The 21,579-nt window shown below is 35.8% G+C and overlaps 1 protein-coding gene across 2 annotated transcripts; it reads left to right on the forward strand.

Annotated features, from left to right (window-relative positions):
- The first annotated feature begins 3 nt into the window (after positions 1 to 3).
- tgs1 (trimethylguanosine synthase 1) lies at positions 4 to 21,044 on the forward strand. Of its 2 annotated transcripts, none has more exons than XM_016474859.1 (13): positions 4 to 401; positions 759 to 823; positions 1,652 to 1,812; positions 3,297 to 3,897; positions 5,441 to 5,579; positions 6,414 to 6,500; positions 6,593 to 6,773; positions 9,559 to 9,889; positions 10,033 to 10,197; positions 17,452 to 17,595; positions 18,730 to 18,946; positions 19,153 to 19,231; positions 20,722 to 21,044. In XM_016474859.1, the coding sequence occupies exons 1-13, from the start codon at positions 292 to 294 to the stop codon at positions 20,833 to 20,835; spliced, it is 2,394 nt and encodes a 797-aa protein (XP_016330345.1). In that variant the 5' UTR covers positions 4 to 291; the 3' UTR covers positions 20,836 to 21,044. The 2 variants fall into 2 exon arrangements, with proteins under 2 accessions (XP_016330345.1, XP_016330346.1); XM_016474860.1 differs by having other exon boundaries at positions 10,036 to 10,197.
- Positions 21,045 to 21,579: the final 535 nt, after the last annotated feature.

Consider the following 21,579-nt stretch of genomic DNA (forward strand, 5'->3'; position numbering starts at 1 on the left):
CTTGACGGGCATCTTCCGAAACAACACGAGGGGGGAAACTCGCACAGTAAGGGAGTCATAAAAATGTGTGTAGATAAATGGTAGATAGAATTAGATAGATATTGTAGTAGTACTTTTAATGTTCCTCGTTTTAATTAAACAGTATATTTATATATCGCTATAACGTTATGTCTCGCGGTCGTTTTTATTTCTAATGTCCGGTTAAAAGAGTAACGATAAGACAGGCTTGTAGAAAGCAAGGTCTCGGGTACAGGTCTCCTGTAGACAGGTGTCACTCATGCATCTGTCATCATGATTGATTACAGCGAGCGGAATATTGTTCCTTTAGCTGATATCATCTTCTATCAGGGTGAAGAGAGAGAGATGACAATACACTGCTTGTGCTCCAGAGCTTACGTCAAGTAAGACTGCAGTGAGATCTGATCAACTGAAAGAATGTGCATGCTATATGATCAGGTTAAATGCCTGCAGAAAGTTACATTTTTAATGCATTGTTGTTAGTACCTGGTGGTAAGAATGATCTAAATGGCCTGTGCAGGAGAAAAGTGCTTACAATGAGCCCAAAACAGGCTGGACTTGGATTGATTTTCAGCAGGACTGCAGAGTAGGACAACAACTGAAAAACATGATCTTCTCCATATATTACTTGTGATCACATAGATCTGAAGTAGTAAAGAAGATAGTGAGCCCTCACTGTGTAACACTGTTGACATGGGATGTTGCCTGTTTACTATTATTTCTCTTGTTTTCATCTGCAGCGATCGAGAATTGTATCGGTCAGATTTGAAAGCCATACTGAATCAGACTGACAGTCAATTGCAAGGTACAGTTTCCTGTTAATATCTGATTATATATGAAGAAAATGTTTACATACGGACTTCCTGACAGTGTATTTAGCCCAATGGTTCTCACAAAATAAGTCAGGCTAACTGAAATAAGCCTGGCTTATTTGGTAAGCTTGTTTTATGAAACAGGCCCCTGGTGGCTTCAATAAACTTCCATGGGGACATCGGGACTTTAAATGATTTGAAATAAGACAAAACAAGCAATAGTATAAGCTAAACTATTTAAAAATCAATATGTTTTGTGCTTTATTTGACTTCCTCAACAACTGGGAACAGGGTAAATTTAGGGTAATTTTAAAAGCCTAACCTGGAAAATCTTGTTATATTTTATTAAAACTCCATGTACATTTTTATAATGAATATACATTTTTCTATTTATGATTTGTAGTTTTTATTTTCCTTAAAGAGACAAAACAATACACTACATTTAAGAGATTGTAGGTATTACATTAAACCTCCTCAACTAACCCACCCTTCAGACACAAGTATGCATAGATTTCTAGATCAGATCAGATTAAAAAGATTGGTAAATTAAATAAAATACAATTTCGATTAAATTAAATCAATTACATTTTTAATTGATTAAAAAATGTTTGTACAAATCCTTAGGCTAATCATTTTCTAGTAAATCGAAGGCACAAGGAAAAGTCATGAATATTGTTAATAGGGGTGCTTGGAGCCAAAAAAGGTTGAGAACCTCATTTAGCCTTGATTTTCACTTGAATTAAATACCTGCAACAGGTTATGGTCAGGATATAGCTTATAATGCTCAAATAGCTACACATTACATTTTTTTTTTCCAGTAGATTTTGAAGCTAATGATGGGGAAGAGCTTTTGGAGGTCCTTAACTGTTCTGTGGATGATGAGGATGAGGAAGAAGAGGCTGTTGTTGATGAAGAGACGATGCTTATGGCCAGTTTGGGGCTTCCTGTGGAGTTTGCCAGCTCATCAAAACAGAGGAAAGCTGTATGTCTGTTGGATGCATTATGATGTTGATGTTATATTGGAATAGCACTGCTGTCCATTTATGTCAACACTGCCAATTATAACGTTCATGCAAAAAGTCTTCGGCCCTTGTCCCTAGTCCTTTGAGTCCTCCACACTTTGGAGTCATAATGGTGCACGGACTGCTGGGTAGAAGACTGCTTTGACGTCCACACTAGTGTTTACTTTGAGCTTGCATGTTGCCCACATAGGGGGTGCTGTGCAGCACACATCTGAACCATAAAATTACAATTGGGACATCCTGGCTATCTATATACTACCGGTCAAAAGTTTGAAATAATTATGACTTTTTAATATGTAATAATCTGAATAATTATCTTTTTAAAATAAGTCCCTTACAGTATGCTCACCAAGTATGTGCTTATTAGTAAAAACAGTAACAACGTGAAACATAATTACAATTTTAAACTGTTTTCTGTATAAATATATTTAAGCAGTTGTGCTGCTTAACGTCTTTGGGGGAAAAATCTGATTTTTTTCAGGATTCTTTGTAAAACAGAGAGTTCAAAAGAACAGCATTTATTTGAAATATAAACATATATAGAAATGCTGTTTGTAACATGGTAAATGTCTTTACATTTGATCAATTTAATGTGTCCTTGTTGAATAAAAGTATCAATTTCTTATCCCCAACTTTTGAATGGAAATGTATCATAGTTTCCACATAAATATTATTCAGCAAAAACTCTTTTTAACATTGATAATGTTAACAAATGTTTCTTGAGCACCAAATCAGAAATTGCTGAATGTTTGGCTCCTAAAAACGTAGCTTTGCATCACAGGAATACATTATATTTTAAAATAAATTAAAGTAGGACACAGTTATTGTAAATTGTAATAATATTTCACAATATTACTGTATTATCCAAAAAAAATATAGCCTTTGTGAGCGTAAGAGAGACTTATTGCAAAAAAAAAAAACATGAATATATCTTAATTATTCCAAACTTACCGGTCGTGTTAGTGTATATACATTATTCAACAATACAAAATAATAACTTAAATTACAAGTTTAAAATATTCTTGATTCTTGTTTTTTTATGTTTGTAGCATTTACCTTTTGCATGGGCCCCTTTACACCTGGCATTAACATTAGTATTTTGTATTCAAATAGTGTCTGGATATTCTTTAACTGGATTGCATTTGCAAATAATGAAAAAGTGCATTAGCATTTACACATTTGTCAAATGTGGTTCAGTGATCTCATCACAATGTGTCTCAGGTACATTTACACTTGACTTTTAATGTATGCATGTAAATGGCATGTTAATGCCCAGATGTGAAGAGGGCCTGTGATTATGGATTATCCAGTGCAGTGAAGCTGCTCGCTCGCTGTCTTCTTTGTAAATTTTCATTAAAGACTGTTACTGTGAAGTTTTACCCCATTTACTTTAGGAAATGACTTGGCTGTAGCCCAAAACTAATAATTGTTTCTTATCTTTAAGGGCCAAGTTTTAGCGAGACCGGAGAACAAAAGAACCATCAAGCGTTTGGAAGCCCCCTCAGATTATGACTCTGAACAGAAACAGCAGTGTGCTGTGAGTGACATCACTGAGACCCCCGCCGAACAGCCGTGTCCCGCGTCAGAGGAGGCCTGGCTGAGCTACTGGCAGCAGCACGGGGAGGGTCTGCTGTGGCAGAGCTGGCTGGAGAAACAACCTGAAATCTCTAGCAGTTTGACACAGGACTGTTCCCGCTCAGAGGCTGACTGGGACGAGCACTACCAACAAACATACCAGTACTACTGGGAGCAGTTTCACTACTGGGCCGCCCAGGGTTGGACAGTGGACGAGACCTACAACACCATTGCTGCTTCCGAGGAACATCAGGGCAGCCCAGGAGAAACAGAGGCACTCGAGAATCAGACAGAAGAAAGGTCAAAGGCAGACGTTACACATCTCATAAGCAGCCTGAGCTTATTGACTGAGGAAGTTGACGGCGAGAATGGCGACCAGCAGTCTTTGGTCTGTAACCACGCTGATGAGCCCTGTGATGGCGGAAACCGCAAAAGGCCATCGTCACGTACAGCCTGCACTGACAATTCTGGTTAGTGCACATATTTGACATTCAAGGTCTCTCTGTGTATTAGCTATGGGGACTGTGGTGTTCCTGCAGTGATGCTGAACCCAAATATGTCAACACCTTCCTGCTCCATGACCTACTTTCAGCGTATTGAATCTAGTGCAGTTGTAATATAAGTTCACATTTATTTAGTCAGTTACAGCATGGGCCTATAGTGTGTGCTCAATTTTCGGTCATTCAGAACGTAAACAGTTTTCAGACATTTTTCTAAATTGATTAATTCAAAAATAGAATAATTGAATGATTATTAACCACCCCCTAGCTTTGATATGGCTAAAATACAATAAAATACAATTCTGTCCTCATCTATTTACTCTCATGTCATTCCAAACCTACATGATTTTAATTCTTCTGGGGAACACAGAAAATATTTCAAACAATGTTTTGGTAACCAAACAGTTGTGGTTACCATTGTTTTCCATTTAATGGACAAAAACTAAACACTTAGACATTTGTCAAAATATCTTATTTTATATTCCACAGAGTTAAGAATGTCATACAAGTTTGGAATGACATTAGGATGAATAAATGCTAACAGAATTTAAATTTTGGGGTCAAATGTATCTTTGTCATATAATTCCAGTGAAGTCTGTGTGGGGATAAATGCTTATGCATTTGTGCATATTTAAAGTTTTTTTGCTGTAAACGATATATAAATCCAATTTGAAGAACGCTTTTTATCAGCCCTGTTAAGGATCACAAAGTAAAGAATCTGAGCAGATAAGTCCCACAGTTTTGCGACTTATTTAACTTCATAACTAATCTGATGTATTTCAGATAAAACAAGAGGGCAGAACTGGTTGCATGGGTAAAAATAGCAAAAGGGTTGCAGAAGTAAGAGGTATTTGTGATGTTAGCTGAAGAAAAAGTTTACATTTACATGCTAATGAATCATGCCAGTGAATGATTCATTAGCTATTATTCATGATTTTACATGCTAGTGAAATCAAATAGAAAGTCAATTTTGGTGACTTTTTAACCTTCATCTTATTTTTTGGGAGTTGGCCTGCTCGATATGCTCTGACAGAGCCACCTGTGATCATGATGTCATCATCACACTGACATAAAACTTCAGTTTGCTATATGACAACGCCCCCTGTATAAAAGCAGATCATTTTCCCCAGATGTCTTTTTTGTTTTTTTTTTTTTTTTGCAGCCTAAGCTTGGGTCTGAATGTTTAATGCGTCATATCAAAAGATGTCAGCTGTTGATTGAAAGGAGCATGTGACTTTGGCCTATGCATTTTTAATGCTGGTACATGTGAAAGAGAGCACAGACTCCTGGGTGCTCGAATTGATCACAATCCACTCGCAGTCGCTCTAAAAGTGGCTCTTGTCATCCTGATTGTCGGGCCGTGACTGATGCCATCTGAACAGCACCCTTATTTGTACCGCTGGAACAGCTTCTTTTTTTTTTTATTTACTGTATACATCAGGCAGTATAAGACATTATTTTATGATGTTAACGTAGCTATTATTAATTGTAAACTGAAAGTATGTGATTTCAGATGGCAACATGAAACAGACCTCTGCGCCATTGAGTAATTGGAGTGGACAGCCCATAAAGAGCAGATCTAATGATGAAGATCAGAGTGATGATGATGATGATGAACCTCCAGGGAACAGACGAGCCAAAGTGAAGAGAGCGTAAGCTGCTGATCTGTTATTAAGTATACTGTATTGTATCAGACTTGCATAGTTAACGATTATGGTTTCTTGGGATAGTTCTCCCGAAAACAAATGTTTTGCCATTATTTATGCCATTCCAAATCCATTTGCTGTCATTTTTTTTCTATAGTGCACAGAAGAAGCCATTTTTGAATAATCGTTACACAACTCTTGCCATAAAATGACAGTACATAGTGACCAGAGGCTGTCAAACTACAAAAACTCTTAAAAAAAAAAAACACCAAAAATGTACATAATGGTAATTAGCGTGACCCATCTTTTTTTATTATTATTATTATTATTACTTTTATTCATCATGAATGAGATAAATTCATAGTTACAGAAGATTTCTGTTTCACATAAATGCTGTTATTTTGATCTTTCTATTCATCAAAGAATCCTGAAAAACTTACAAAATCTGCGTGTGTGTGTTTTATGTAATATAATATAATATGTTTTCAACATTAATGATAATAAGAAATGTTTCTTGAGCTCGAATTTAGCATTTTAACATGTTGAAACTGGCTTAATAGCTGCTGAAAAAATATTTTAATGTATTAAAATGATTCATATCAAAATTATTACAATTATTTTAATATATTAAATATTTTAAAATTAGCTGTTACTGGAAATTAATAATATTTAACAATATTACTAACAGTATCCCAAACTTTTATTCAAGCTTTTTGGTATTTCTGTTCTAATTAATATTAGTGGATGGGTTTTGAACATCATGAGCTGAGTAAATAATGACAAAATGAAAGACTATGATTATGTAATGCAGTGCTGTTTAAATGGCTGATCTCTTCACAGTCATGAGCTGGATGTTGAGGAGCTTGCGGAGGTGCCGGTTGAGGAGGTGTGGGATGCCCTCGGACTGAGACGTGGTCCACAGCCCAAGTAAGACCCCAGACAGAGGCTAGACAGCCCTTTAGTGTGTTGAAAACAATCAGGGCCTCCATTAACATCCCAATGTTTTTTTGTCTTGGCAGGTTTGACAGTGTTGTAAAGCTGAAACAAGGCCAAGCTCCATACGCTGGCAGGAGGAGTGAGGAGAACAGAAAGCCTCCCGAGGAAAGCAAAAAAGCAGCCTGCAAAATCAACAAGCACATCTTCTTTACTGATGATGGACCACAAACCACAAAGCCAAAGATCAGCAAAGTCCTTCAAAAAGTAAGCTGTTTTTTGCTTCGTAGGCATTTCATTTTTGAAGCAATAATTCACCTATAAAATCCTCCCCAAAGTTTTGTTTTGTTGCATCAAAACCAGACAATTGCATCAGGTCAGCCAAAGACTATTTTGAATGTTAGGGCTGCAGTGAGTAGATTAGATTTAATAGCTTTTGGGATGCAGTATTCTAATGAACACACTTGCCCACTTTTTAATTTTAAAATTTAAATATATTTATAAGTATGAACAAAATTAATTAAAACAGTGGCATTTAGCTTTAAGTATTTCTCACTGATTATTACAAGCACAGAAATAAATTAAGTGCAAGGCCTATTGCTCAGAGCTGATAATTTTAACAAATATTTTTTTTGATTTTTCTCTTTTTTTTTGCCTCTTGTTTACTTTAACATAAAACAAAGTGACTGTTTACATTAACACCTGACAGAAATGGCTGATTCACATACACAGGCACATTACTTCGTTCAGATACATTACCATTTAAAAACTCGGTACGATTTTTAAAATGTTTTTGAAAGAAGTCTCTAATGCTCACTAAGGCCACATGTACTTGATAAAAATACAGTAAAAACAGAAATATTGTGAAATATTATTACAATTTAAAGAACCTGTTTTCTATTTTAATATATTATCAAATGTAATTTATTCCTCTGATAGCAAAGCTGAATTTTCATTACTCCAGATTTCAATGTCACATGATCCTACAGAAATCATTCTAATATAATGTTTTGGTGCTAAAGAAATTATTTTTAACATTAATATCAATGTTAAAAGCAATTCTGCTGAATTTTGTGTAAACTGTGATTCATTTCTTCAGGAATTGTTGTTGAATATAAAGTAGAAAACTTTATAGAAATCTTTCATTATAAATGTCTCTACAGTCACTTATCATCAACTGAATGCATCCTAAGTGAATGTATTCATTTCTTTAAAAATATTTATTTATTTATTTAAATTTTGTATAATTGTTTTTAGTATCCCTGCTGCCAGATATGGCTTTTAGAGACTCTTCTGGAGGATGAAGTTCTCATTTTTTTATTATGCAGTTAGGAGTCCTCATGCTTAAGTGTGGTCTTCAAGAGTCTTCAATGGTCTTCAACAGTGGTGCTTCAACTGAGCCATGAAATGCGTATGTTTGCATTGTTCCCTGAGGTTTTATTGACACATGGATTTTGTGGGCTTTCATGCAAGATGTATCATTCTAGTCGCCTTACTACGGATCAGTCAATCACAGTGTAAATTGTTAGAGGAGAATGGGGTAGAGAGTGGGCATAGAGCCTGCGGGAGCGGTGAGGCTGACACTTTATGCTGTCTGCACAGAGCTGCTTCATCTACCCCCACCCCATCACAGCGCTGTCACGCAGCACCTGCTTACTGCACGCTGTCAGCCGCTCAAACCTCCATTCTCACCCCTGACACTAACACACACGTTCCCAGCTGTCAAACACACTCAGGACAGGTTCAAACGCTTGCTCTTCGTCACTGCCATGTCGAATATTCAAGAAGAAAAGAGACGAATCGTTGTTTTCAGCCCAGTGCATCTAGTCATCGTATGGATGGACTTTTTCAAGGTGGATTTCTGAGATTAGTGCCAAACCCCCAGCAGCCAGCTTAGGTTTCATGTAAGGCTGGATTTTAGCCAGTGAAGAGACTAGACCAATTTACTGCAGCCCTCTAGAATTGATTTCTCTGTAGCACAAATTGATCTGGTAGAGGACGAAAACTTTACTGCATCAGACATTATCACTAGTATCTTTTCAGGCTGGATGCCTAAACAAGACTTTGTTGGGGCTTCCTTTATAACATTGATGTCTGCAGTTCTGCTGCTCTTAGCAGTGCCTGCGGAGGCTGTGTTTTCTGTTTAATGCTAGGGACCCATCATGATATAGGTTTTATTGTAATGCAATTACAATAAAATTCCACTTTTATACTTAGACTAATTTACTACATTGATGAAAACTACATTGATGAAAAAGCCTTTGGTGGAGATAAAGCAGTAAAATAAATAAATAAATAAATTCCAAGGACCCCAAATATGATGATCTGAGGAACTTCGTTCCCTGTTGTTGTGTTTTTTTTGTTTTTATTATTATTATTTAATTTAATTTATTTATTTATTGAGAAATTAAGGCTTTTATTCAGCGAGGACACCACAATGAATTGATTAAAAAATGTCGGTAAAGATTTTTACATAGTTATAAAAGATTTCTATTTCAAATAAAAGTTGTGCTTTTGAACTTTGTTCATATTGGAAAATGGTTTCCACAAAAATATTAAGCAGCACAATTGTTTTCAACATTGAAAATGATAAGAAATGTTTCTTGAACAAATCAGCATATTAGAATGATTTCTGAAGGATCATGTGACACTGGAGCAATGACTGCTGAAAATTCAGCTTTCTGTGGGAATAAATTACATTTTAAAATAATTAAATAGAAAACGGCTTTAAATGGTAACAATATTTCACAATATTACTGTTTTTTTTTTATCAAATAAAAGCAGCCTTAGTGAGCATAAGAGACTAAATATATAAAAAAACAATAAACATTCAATATTTTAACTTTTGATCATTTGTAATATGTTAACAGTGTTGAATTTTTTTTTTCTAAATATTAGAATATAAAATAATAATTTCTGTTTGGGTTATAATTGATTTGCATAACCCTTTTAATGATAAATGTTGTTCCAAAGCAGCTTTACAGACTGTGGTGTGCACTATTTAGGTTTGTTCCTTCCTATACAAGCCCTATATTCTCTCATACCCTCACAGGTCCAGAGTTTCCTTCAGCAGGTTCAGACTGATGCTGACTCTGAGGAGGTGACTCCAGCCTCCATGCCTGAAGCCCTGACTGAGCCAAGTGAGAGAGCAGAAGATGGAAGTCTACCTACACAAAAGGAAGACGAGGAAAAAACTGATGAAACCGAGTGTGAGAAGACTCTTCAGCTCAGTATAAGATGTGAAAAAAGTGAGAAACTTCAGCAGAACATTCAGCCAGAGCCAGAAGAAAGACAGGACAGTGATTCAGATCCTCGTGGAGAGCTGCAGCTCTTAGATGTCCCTGACTTCTTACTCCCTGATGCTCCTGAGGACGCTGAGGGAGGTCAGCATTTAGCGCCCTGCTTTTACATGATACAAATGAGATAATCACAGTCTGTATAATATACAAGCCAACCATTAACACAGTTAGGCTTCTCATTTGCCGTTCAAGGCAATTCGACATAATCATACTGTTGCCTTTCCCAGCAGAGAGCGTGCAAGCCTCTAAAAAGAACAAGAGAAGGAACCGGAAAAGGAGAAAGGATGTGGAGATGCCACCTGAGATTGCAGCAGAACCTGAGCTGGCCAAGTACTGGGCACAACGCTACCGACTGTTTTCCAGGTTCGATGAGGGCATCAAACTGGATCATGGTGAGTCAGCACAAAGCCACTGTCTTCATTTTAGACAATTCATTAATTCATTGCATTTATTCAATTAGCAGATGCTTTTATCCAAAGCAACTTCAGTGCTGCAGCATCAGGGACATTAAGTTTTAAACAGTGGAAGATTACGAAGATAGACAACCTATTGAACTAGAAATTAATTATTCTTCATAAATATGGCTGATATAGATAAAAATTTATTGTATTTCAACATTTTTAGTCTTTTGATTGTTTTATAACCACAATTTAAATCAAAGCCATTGTGGCCTAACAGATAAAAAATGTTAGACCTAAAACACAGTTAAAGGGATAGTTCACCCAAAAATGAAAATTCTGTCATTAATTACTCACCCTCATGTCGTTCCAAACCCGTAAGACCTTCGTTCATCTTCGGAAGACAAATTAAGATATTTTTGATGAAATGTGAGAGCTCTCAGACCCTGCATAGACAGCAACGCAACTGAAATGTTCCCAAGTCCAGAAACGTAGCAAGGACATCAGTAAAACAGTCCATGTGACATCAGTGGCTCAACTTCAGTTTTACTCAACTACAGAATACTTTTTGTGTGCAAAAGAAAAAAAACAAACTTTATTCAACAATTCGTCTCTTCCGCATCACCCTGGTGCCATTTTGGAGAGTATCAGTTCATATGCTGTTCTGTGTCAGCTGCATCACGCTGGATCTGTTTCCTACGTTGTTGTGATTTGATCTGAATTATGCCTTATTCTGCATGACCATATTTTAGATTCCCTAAGACAACCCCATACCTAAGCTTAACAACTACCTTACTAACTATTAATAAGCAGTGAATTAGGAGTATATTGAGGAGTATATTGATGGTGAGATTTGGACCTTAAAATAAAGTGTGACCATGCATATGTGCACCAATACAACAATGCCAGATATACAGCATAGGCATAAAAACATAGAAATAAACATTTTAATGGATAAAAATATGCCCTGCAGAGATTTTGGTGAACACTTCTTAATGATGATGCAAATGAATTGAGTTATGAATAGATTAATTGAAATGATTAGCAGCAAACCCCCTAATACTGAAGTTTAAATCTGTTTAAAGACATTTAAAGACATGAGAATAGAAGAGGTCAAATAAAAAGCACATTGATATTTTATATTGCCAAATAAAACTGCAAATATATTACAAGTATTTAATATATTGCCCAGCCCTAATTCTTCTCCGTGTCAGTTTTAAACCGATAATGTGATGAGTGAACAGGGACATTCAGCCAAAAAAAAAGCTAGAGCAGGTTTTGACTTGCACTTTGGGAATTAATAGGATGATGAAACAGACCAAATAGCTATTTGGATATACATAAACCAATAGCCCGCACAGCCTTTGTAAATGACGTTACTGGCAAATGAAAGTCATGCATTTTTTTTTCTTTTTGGAATAACGTGCACCAATTAATCATTCACAGTAAAACCAGTGACTTTAAATAACAAAAAGAGGGACCCTCTGAGAACTGAGGGACAGAGAATGATGTCAGTGTGAGGTTGTAGCAGCTGAAGGTGTGGGCTGTCTGACTGCGCTGGCTCTGTCTGCAGTGTGTGTGCTGATGCTAGACACGGAGCCCCTCATGCCTCCTGCATCAGACCAGAGAAAAAGGGAGGGAGACAGTGAGCGAGTGAGAGCCAGACAGCAGGCAGCTTTTAGAGCGCTCAGGAGAGCACTCTTTTCTTTCCCCATGCTACAATTTACACAAATACAGTGCTCAGCCTCAGAGGACAACCTTTAGCTCTGGTGCTTTACCTGTGTTATTCTCTCCACTGCTGCCTGCAAACTGGGTCACTCTCTTAGTGGACACAGTGTATTAAACTGAACGTAAACCTGCTTTTCGCTTGTCTAATTTTATCTTGTAAAAGGAATTTTATTTGCTGCATATTCTTTTATACTTTTTACCATTTTTACCATTTGGTCTTTTGACCATTTATTCTTTATTCTTTTTATTGAAGAAAGAACAAGAGATGATGGTGTAAAAGGAAATGTGACCACGTGAATTTTAGCACCAAGGCTCAATGTGTAGAGCACATGGATTTTTAAAAAAAGTAGCATTGCATAAGAAAAGAAGACATGTTTTCGTAGATTAGATTTGTATCTTTAAGTGTAATTTTTTATTTTTATTTTTTGTGAACTTGATGCGGAATATAAATGGAAAAGATCTGCCAGTACAGTAAGACATACAATTATGAATTAATAAATTAATCTTGTGTTGAAGATATATTCTCTGAAGATATATTTTCTGATGTCTTAAAGGGATAGTGTACCCAAAAATGAAAATTCTGTCATTAATTACTCACCCTCATGTCGTTCTAAACTCGTAAGACCTTTGTTCATCTTCGGAACAGAAAGATATTTTTGATGAAATCCGAGAGCTTTCTGACCCTGCATAGACACAGACAGCAATGCAACTGACATGTTCAAGACCCAGAAAGGTAGTAAGGACGTTGTTAAAATAGTCCATGTGACATCAGTGGTTCAACCTTAATGTTATGAAGCTACGAGAATACTTTGTGTGCGTTGTGGTACTCTCATGAACACGTGTCGAAGACTGACACAGAAGAGAAGAAATGGTTGAATATTGAAAGTCGTTATTTTTGTTTTCTTCGCGCACAAAGTATTTTCATAGCTTCATAAAATTCTAGTTGAACCACTGATGCCACATGGACTATTTTAACGATGTCCTTACTACCTTTCTGGGCCTTGAACGTGATAGTTGCGTTGCTGTCTGTGTAGTCCCTCCAGGATTCTGCGATCGCTAAATTTATTGCAAAATCAAGCAAACTCTGCAAATTTTCATAATTGCCGCAGATTTTTGGGCTTAGACGTGTCCCGTGACATCATTGCAACGCGCATTCAGTCAAAGAAAGGTTGTTTCTCAGTTCCAAGAATGAAATGAACAGCCTTGCGTTCTCATCATGACCGATTTACAAGAGCTACATTGGACAAACGAACCGAAAGCAGAACTACACTACGCAGACCGTTTATCTGCTCGGGCTGGAGCCGCCGGCTGATCTCGATCACGCGACACCGTTATACACAGCGCTGGGAGATACAGTGAAGAAAGCAGTCCAATTCGCCACAGAATCAATAACATCTCTGTGAAATCTTGTGAGAAGCATTCAAATTCGACGCATGAATTCTGTTAAAGCTACAGATATCGGAACAAACGGAAACCAGGAAAAACATTGTTCAATAAACACAAATCACCACGATTCACCATGGATTTAACATGGTAAAACTACAGGAACTACTTGTGGCAGAAATGGTCTAATGTTTTCGAGTGATTTTAAATGCTTCACACAATTTTTCCCAGCACTTCAAAGCTGTAAGTATTACCGAATTTGAAAGTTATTTTTAATGTGATTACATTATTTGTTCATCCTTCATAGGTTGCCCCCATTTATAAAACTAACCCTAATAGCACACATACATCTCGCAGACGTCTATTTGACGTCTGCATTTACATCTGCAAGAAACATTTTTTAGAGTGTTTGCTCATCTGCAATACGTCTATTGGGCGTTTCCTATCAGATGTCAAATAGACGTATATTAGATGTCTTTAAGATGTTTATGATTTAGAATGCATGTAAAACTGACATCTTAAAGACGTCTGTCAGATGTTTGTACACCGCAGATGCTTTCCAGATCAAGAGATCTTTAACAGACTTCTTGCAGACGTACATGCTAAAAGTTTTATAATGTAGGAAAGCAAACACTTATTTAAAAATAAAAAAAGACATTAAATTACCACTAGTATACATGGCTGCAGAGTACTTATAGGCTTATTAGCCATTTTCACTCCCTAATATATACTTTTTTGTATTTATTAAATTATATTTAGACATTATGAATGACAGTAATAAAAGTTAATTTTATCTTCATCTCAACTACCCAGACAGCACAAGTACATCTGTAAGATGTCTACTAAAGATCTGGGAAACATCTGCTGTGTAATCTGATAAACGTCTCGGAAGCAGTTTTGCATAAATATCTATTTGACATCTGACAGGAAACGTCTTAAGAGACGTATTGCAGATGAGCAAACTCTCTAAAAAATATATCTTGCATATGTAAATGCAGACATCAAATAGACATCTCCGAGATGTACATGTGCGATTAGGGTGAGTGCTTTACTGTCAGGTGCTGGTGACCCTTCTGTAGAACTTAATGGCACTGGTGCTGGTGTCCTCAAATGTTATTCTGGAGCCCTACAATGGTTCTCAAAGTCAGAAAAGTCATAACAATGTTAGAAGAATGTTGTCTGTGGTATATTTTCTCTGCAAAACAATAAGAAATGCTGCAAATTTTGAGAAAAGCCGCAGCAAAATCAGTCATTTTAGGCTGCAAAAATCAGAAAAAAGTCCCGCAAAATCCTGGAGGGACTGTCTATGGAGGGACAGAGAGCTTTCGGAATTCAACAAAAATATCTTAATTTGTGTTCCGAAGATGAACGAAGGTCTTTCGGGTTTGGAACGACATGTGGGTGAATAATTAATGACAGAATTTTCATTTTTTGAGTGAACTATCCCTTTAATATATTGTGCAGGGTTGCTTCTCAGGTTCCTTTATCTTATTTTAATTTTTCACATATTTTAACTGGACATTAGACACAAATATTCATTACAAATATGATTTTGGTAGTGTAGCATTTACAAATTCATTTTTGTATCATTTAGCAGTGCCTTGAAACCACCTGCAACACCGCAGCATTGTGGTGGTGACTGCTCAAGAACCACTAACATTTTTTTTTCCAGAAAATGTCAAATATTTTTAGTTTTTATAGAAATTTTCTTCCTGTGATCAGTCACATTCCTTGTTAAATTGTATTACATAATAACCGTAGTATTGGGTTAGGATTTAGTTTTTAATAGGGCTGGTCTTGGGAAAGATGCCTTTTAATCAGCACCAAATGTCAAACGGTTTTCCTTGTGGTACCATGAAAGGTCCCGTTATTTGGGATTAGAAAAACTCTCCTCATGGACAGCAGATTTTGGAATTCTCCAAAGTACCATGACTAATGTGTTTTTATACGTCTCTCTCACTTTCGGATCATAACTCTTTCACTAAGCATTTGGAATTCTCTTTGAAAGTGAGATCAGAGCCTCGTATCTATTCTCTTATTCATGTCAACAGAGGCAGTAGCCCATAGCCACAGTGAGCCTCTTTTCCTTCAGCACTGCCTGATTGGACAGAGGAGAGCGAGGGGTAGATCAAGAGCGTGGGCTGGATTGTGTATCTCCTGCACCCCCACCATAAAGATGAGGGGGATTACCTCAGGGCTACTGTGATGCAAACCAACTCTTTTTACTACTGTGATACCCACTGAGAGGAACCAAACAACAAACACAGCTATGACGGCAACATTATGCCAGTCAAGATGCAGACTTTTAAATGGAATGAGGAAATTTTGAGTGATTTTTATCAGCATGTGACCTCTCTAAAGGGCACTGGCATGCATTACCACTTCAGAGACAGGAGAGATGAAAGATTCCAAGTCAACATGAAATGGCATTCACAAGACATTTTACTCTGTTATGTGACATCATGTCTATGTGGTACAGGACGTTGAACAAAATAGTTTGGTTATCCAACACTAACTAGTAGTCTGGAACCAACAAGGAAAGGAAAAAATACTTGTTCTAGTAAATTGTGCTTAATGTAACCAGGAATGTGACTTAAAGTAAATGGGGTAATTTCCGTTTTCTGAGTCTTATGGGAATCCGTCTAGCCACAGTTGATTTGAATCTTTCAATACTTAATATACTTTTTAATTGGAAAAAATAGGGGGGAAAAGTCTATTGTTACTCACTTTTAGATGACAACAACTGTAATGTACACACAGTTCCTATAGAAAACTACATTTGCTTTATACCAGTTTAATTGCAACTTGGGGGAAGTATATATAATTTTAATTTATACTTATTAGTTATTTTAGGTAGGACACTTAAATCATGAAAATAGGCATATTATTCCATATTGTACATACAGTAAATATGTCAAAGATCAAAGTGAATTAATTAATATATAAATTAATAATCATGTATATAAAGCAATTTAGTCATTGACATCATCAAAACAATTCTCACAAACGTTAATGTCAGTAGTGTTAACCATATAAAAACATAAAAAGCAACATTTTAAATGTCTTTTTCTTGTTCTTCTTCTTCTTATTCATTTTGACCTTGAATTATGTGTGAAAGGAGATACTTTAATCAATATAGCATGATAGGTTTCATTTCAGTTTTTAAACATTTTCGGATGGAAATGTCACTGCAATTATAAAATGACACCAATACAATTATTTGTTAGTAGTGTTGACAGTATGTTTTTCTGTAAGATTTAGTCCTTTTTTTCTGAGCAAGCTTGTTATGCAAATTTAAGGTACCACTTATGGTATATGTGCTTAGAAAAGCAAGTTCTCTTTACTTGGGGGCACCTGTACTTGATGGGCTCTTGGTGCCGCCCGCTGTCCGGACCTCACTCTGTAAACAGGAAGTGCTGAACGTGGTTGCTCCAGACCAGTGATTGTTACTTTAGCAGGTGTTCTATTCTCAGTGGAGAGAGAAATACGAGAGGCGGAAAAACAGAGATGCGTTTGTAGAAGCTAAAAGCAGATGGTGTTGGTCTCCACTGAATCAGAGGAGGACATGCTCTGTTAAACTCCACTCTCTCTGTGCTCTCTGACTGCTTCTGCCTCAGCTCTCTCTCACAGATACATGCAACACCCTAAAAACGTGAAGATGCAGTATCTGAGGCCATGTTTTAAAGTGGCACAGCTTTCAAGAATGATGAACTGCTTGGAGATACAGAGGGAGTCTGCTTTAAGGTCATCATATATTGAAAGCATTGGATGGCTTGTACACCTTCTCCTAGAAAGATATGGTTTTCTGGCATCACATGATGAATTAGCAAAATAAAAAAAATATCATCCTTTTGTCACCAGAGGCTCCTCTTCCTATATGATTTAGAGAGGGGAGACGGTGTTTGATGTAAGCAGAGCCAAGCTTCAGCTCTTCAAATAGAAAATGAAAACTGCAGACTCCCTCTGGTGGACAAAGTGTCAAAAATCTAACACATTTGTAATAAAAATGTGCATTTAGGTTTAACTAGAATTAAATACTCTGCTAATCTTAATTTTTTGTTTGGGAAGGAAAAATGCATGAACTGATAAAAGCCTTTTGCTTCTAATTGAAATTGTGATGTGCATGTGACTCCACAGAGGGCTGGTTCTCAGTGACTCCTGAGAAGATAGCAGAGCACATTGCTCTGAGAGTGCAGGACAGCTTCAGCACGGAGCTCATTATCGATGCCTTCTGTGGTGTGGGTGGCAATGCCATTCAGTTTGCCCTCACTGGGAAAAGAGGTACAGTTGCATTTCATACCGCCATGCCAACACAGTCCTACCATGCTAACACCAATATATTGGTTTCCATTGTCTTGAGAAACCATCAGAAATTTGTATTTTATTTTATTTTATTTTATTTATAATTAATTTATTTATCTATTTTAGCATTTGAGATTGATCATATAGTATTGTTGTTTAAAAAAAAAAAATCCATGTTTCTGTGTTCACTCATTTTTTTCCCAGTCTAATAATTTATTCGCACATTATATATTCATACATTCGATGTAAAAATGCATTAAAAATGCCAACCACAAATATAATTTTTTTCATTTATGAATTAAAATTCATTTAGATTTTTTTGAATTGTTTTTGTAATTCATAATATTTAGGAATATTCACAATGTATACAACTATATATATAAAAAGTCTCTTCTGCTTACCAAGGCTGCATTTATTTGATCAAAAATACAGTAAAAGGGATATTATGAGATATTACAATTTAAAATAAGTGTTTTCTATTTTTATATATTTTAAAATGTATTCTTTTGATGGCAAAGCTGAATTTTCAGCAGCTATTACAGTCTTAAGTGTCATATGATCCTTCAGAAATCATTCTAATATGTTGAAAACAGTTGCGCTGCTTAATATTTTTTAGTAAATATTTTTATTTTATGATTTTTTTTTTTCCAGGATACTTCGATGAATAGAAAGTTAAAACCATTTATTTAAAATATATATTTTTTTGTAACACTATAAATGTCTTTACTGTTACTTTTGATAAATTTAATGGGTTCTTCCTCAATAAAAGTATTCATTTATTTTTTTATTGAAAAAAAATCTCACTGACCCCAAATGTTTGAACAGTTGTGTATACAGTGGGTACGGAAAGTATTCAGACCCCCTTAAATTTTTCACTCTTTGCATGTATTCAAGGTGTAAAGTAAATATGTTAGTACTTGATGGTTATACCATATAAGAATCTTAAAGTCAATAAATAAAACATTTCCTGAAAATTGTATAAAAAATGTTCAAAACCAACATGAATACAAAAAGAACAATACTGAACTAACTAGGTTTTTATTTTTTTTCTTTATCGTGGCCACTCTTGTTTGTCATTGACCCTTTTGTTGTTTTTCTCCACCTGACATCCAGTGATCGCCATCGATATCGACCCAGTACGGCTGGCTCTGGCACAGCACAATGCAGAAGTGTACGGTGTGGCGCACCAGATAGAGTTTGTGCAGGGAGACTTCCTGCAGCTGGCTCCGCACCTGCGAGGAGACATGGTTTTCCTCAGTCCCCCGTGGGGAGGACCAGTGTACCTCAGTGCTGACGTCTTCAACATCAAGACCATGATGACTCCAGATGGATATCCTTTTAGTCTTACACTGTACTTTATTCTGGGCTGTGCCTCTTTCTTTTCAAATGAGGTTTTCATTAGAATTTGGAAGAGAAGGTTCAGATTTGTCCTTTTTCACATCACTCCTCCTCTTTGTGGAAGTTATGATATACTTTCTAATGTATGTGGTCAAGGTGCTTCAAACCACTTATTCCAACTTCCTTAACTAACTATACATTTGAAATTTTCAGGTTGTCAAAAATGATTTCGGACAATATTGTCTATTTTCTTCCTCGAAACGCAGACATGGAACAGGTAACACTTTTATTTATTTACATGAATACTTTATTTTTTCGTTTTTTTCATTTTTAAACATTTTTATAATCATTTTTTATCATTTTTATAATTTATTTTTTATCTTTTTTTTATGGTAACATAAAGACCCCATAAATGGCTCAAGGAACACAATTATCAAAAATAAATATTTAAAAATAAAATTATTATTATCAAAAATAAATGATTATTTTTTTGTATTGATGCTAAAAGTTTATCAAAGTTTATCAAAAGTTATTTTTCCCCCCCACTTGTAGAACCTAGTAAAAAAGTAATATATTTCAAATACATTTATTTCGTACTAAGTATAGTTCAAATCTATTAACATATTTACTGACATATCGCTCGAGACTTACTGATATAAAAAGTATTATTAAACTTTATTTGGCATACGAATTGTGCACAATGCACATTTCTTAATATTAATCCTAAAATGTGGTTTAATGTTGCAATCGATCAGGATTGTATGATCTTTGAAAAATATCAGACTTTAAATGCAAGATGTTTAAAGTGTACCTGAAGTATACTTGCAATAGTTCCACTTTAGCACAATCAGATATACTTCAGTGTATACTTTAGTTGGACTTCAGCACTACTTCTGCGCAATTAAACTGCGTTAAGTACAAAATTGGTTGCTCCAGTTTAGCACACTTGAAATATACCAGTTTAGTATACCAAAAGTACAGTTGCAGGCTATTTTTATTAAGCACGTAAATATGTAAATGTATTTACATTAAATAAATGTTTTTCAAATACATTAATTTTCACTAGGGGATGTACACTAGTGTATGGATGACTTAATTGTTAGCATACATGGCCGTAAAGGCATCAAACTCTCATTTTAATTGGACAGGGCCTAGATGAAGTCATCTGATTTTTAATATTAGTACACATGGCTGCTGTACACTTATTCTTAGCCGGTATACATCTAGTTTCAGTTATCATTCATTGTGTCATATGTGTCAGGCAACACAAGATAAACTTTGCTGTAATCTTATTCTTATTCAATCAGAAATTGAGTTATTTTCACAGAATGCACTATGTACGCCTGGGTTTAGTTTAGTGCATCTTGATGTCTGTCAATTGCAGGCAGCTGTATAATGATTTTTGAATTCTCTGAAAGGTCTTGTTGTCTGGTGCAGTGTGGTTGCACCTTTTGAAACCACACTACTTTCCGGAGCATTCTGTGTTTGACTAGCAAATTTTTTCACTAATATCTAAAGTAAATACATCATTACCTTTTGCTCATAACTGCTTGTATGGTTAAATACTGTGTATTAGTGTGACTTTCTTGCGATTGAATTCAACAACAACTTTCCCTAAACCAAGATACTGTGTTTATATGATACTGACATGTTGATATTGGCAACTAATGACCACGTCGTCTGTGATGGTATCTCACACCTGCTCTGCCTCTTTTTTTTTCTTTTTTTTTCCTCCCCTTCCTCTTTCTCTTCTTTCACTCTGTGCAGATCGCGTCGCTCGCCGGCCCAGGTGGGAAGGTGGAAGTGGAGCAGAACTTTCTGAACAACAAACTGAAAACGATTACTGCATACTTTGGCAACTTAATTAAGTCAAAAACATAAAACCTTTTAAGACCTTTGACAGGCATTTATGTTAGCTGTACTTACTGCACTTAAATTGTACTGGTACACCTTATCTGTTTTGTAAAGCCATTGATGATGAATTTTAAATAAAATGTACATTTTATGTGTTTTTGTGATGCTGCTAGTATAATGTTTATTTTAATCTAGATCTGTTTTTTCCCCCAGCGTTATTTATCTATTAAAGTTGATTTGAAGAAACTAAGGAAGTTTTAAAATTGAAAAAAAAATCTATCTATCTATCTATCTATCTGTGTCTGTCTGTCTGTCTGTCTCACAGTGCTGTATAATGTTTGTATCGATAAAAATATTTGAATTTATTATATTTAGAAATATTTTAATATTGATTACTCGTTTATATACATGTATTTCTAACTATTCCGCAGGTTTTACAAACGTCTATTAAATTTGTCACAACCGTGAATGTAATGAAAGCGTAGGCTATGTTCCTACCACATCATGTGAGATTATACCGATATACTTTCCCCCCCAAATACCACACAGAGTTGACACTTGACAAGCGTAATGGCACTGCGGTTTTATGCAAACAAATAAAACAGAACTCTAATCAACATGGTAAATATTGTACCAGGAAGTTGAAAGAGCAGTAAAAGCAGCAGGCGTCCAGTCTAAGGTTCCTCATTCTGTGTTTGTGTGTGTGTCGCGTCAATGAGAGTAACAGCGCGCGCTCTCGACGCTTATTTCGCTCAGAAACTTTTCCTTTTA

Source organism: Sinocyclocheilus anshuiensis, unplaced genomic scaffold (genome assembly GCF_001515605.1).
Source record: "Sinocyclocheilus anshuiensis isolate Anshui unplaced genomic scaffold, SAMN03320099.WGS_v1.1 scaffold2310, whole genome shotgun sequence".
Taxonomy (NCBI): domain Eukaryota; kingdom Metazoa; phylum Chordata; class Actinopteri; order Cypriniformes; family Cyprinidae; genus Sinocyclocheilus; species Sinocyclocheilus anshuiensis.

What these genes read in the sequence shown, in the direction of transcription:
- tgs1 (XM_016474859.1), top strand. Translation starts at nt 292, where the DNA reads ATGATTGATTACAGCGAGCGGAATATTGTTCCTTTAGCTGATATCATC. An exon ending in TGCTCCAGAGCTTACGTCAA is followed by an intron (nt 402 to 758) that starts GTAAGACTGCAG and finishes TTTCATCTGCAG; the next exon opens with CGATCGAGAATTGTATCGGT. An exon ending in GACTGACAGTCAATTGCAAG is followed by an intron (nt 824 to 1,651) that starts GTACAGTTTCCT and finishes TTTTTCCAGTAG; the next exon opens with ATTTTGAAGCTAATGATGGG.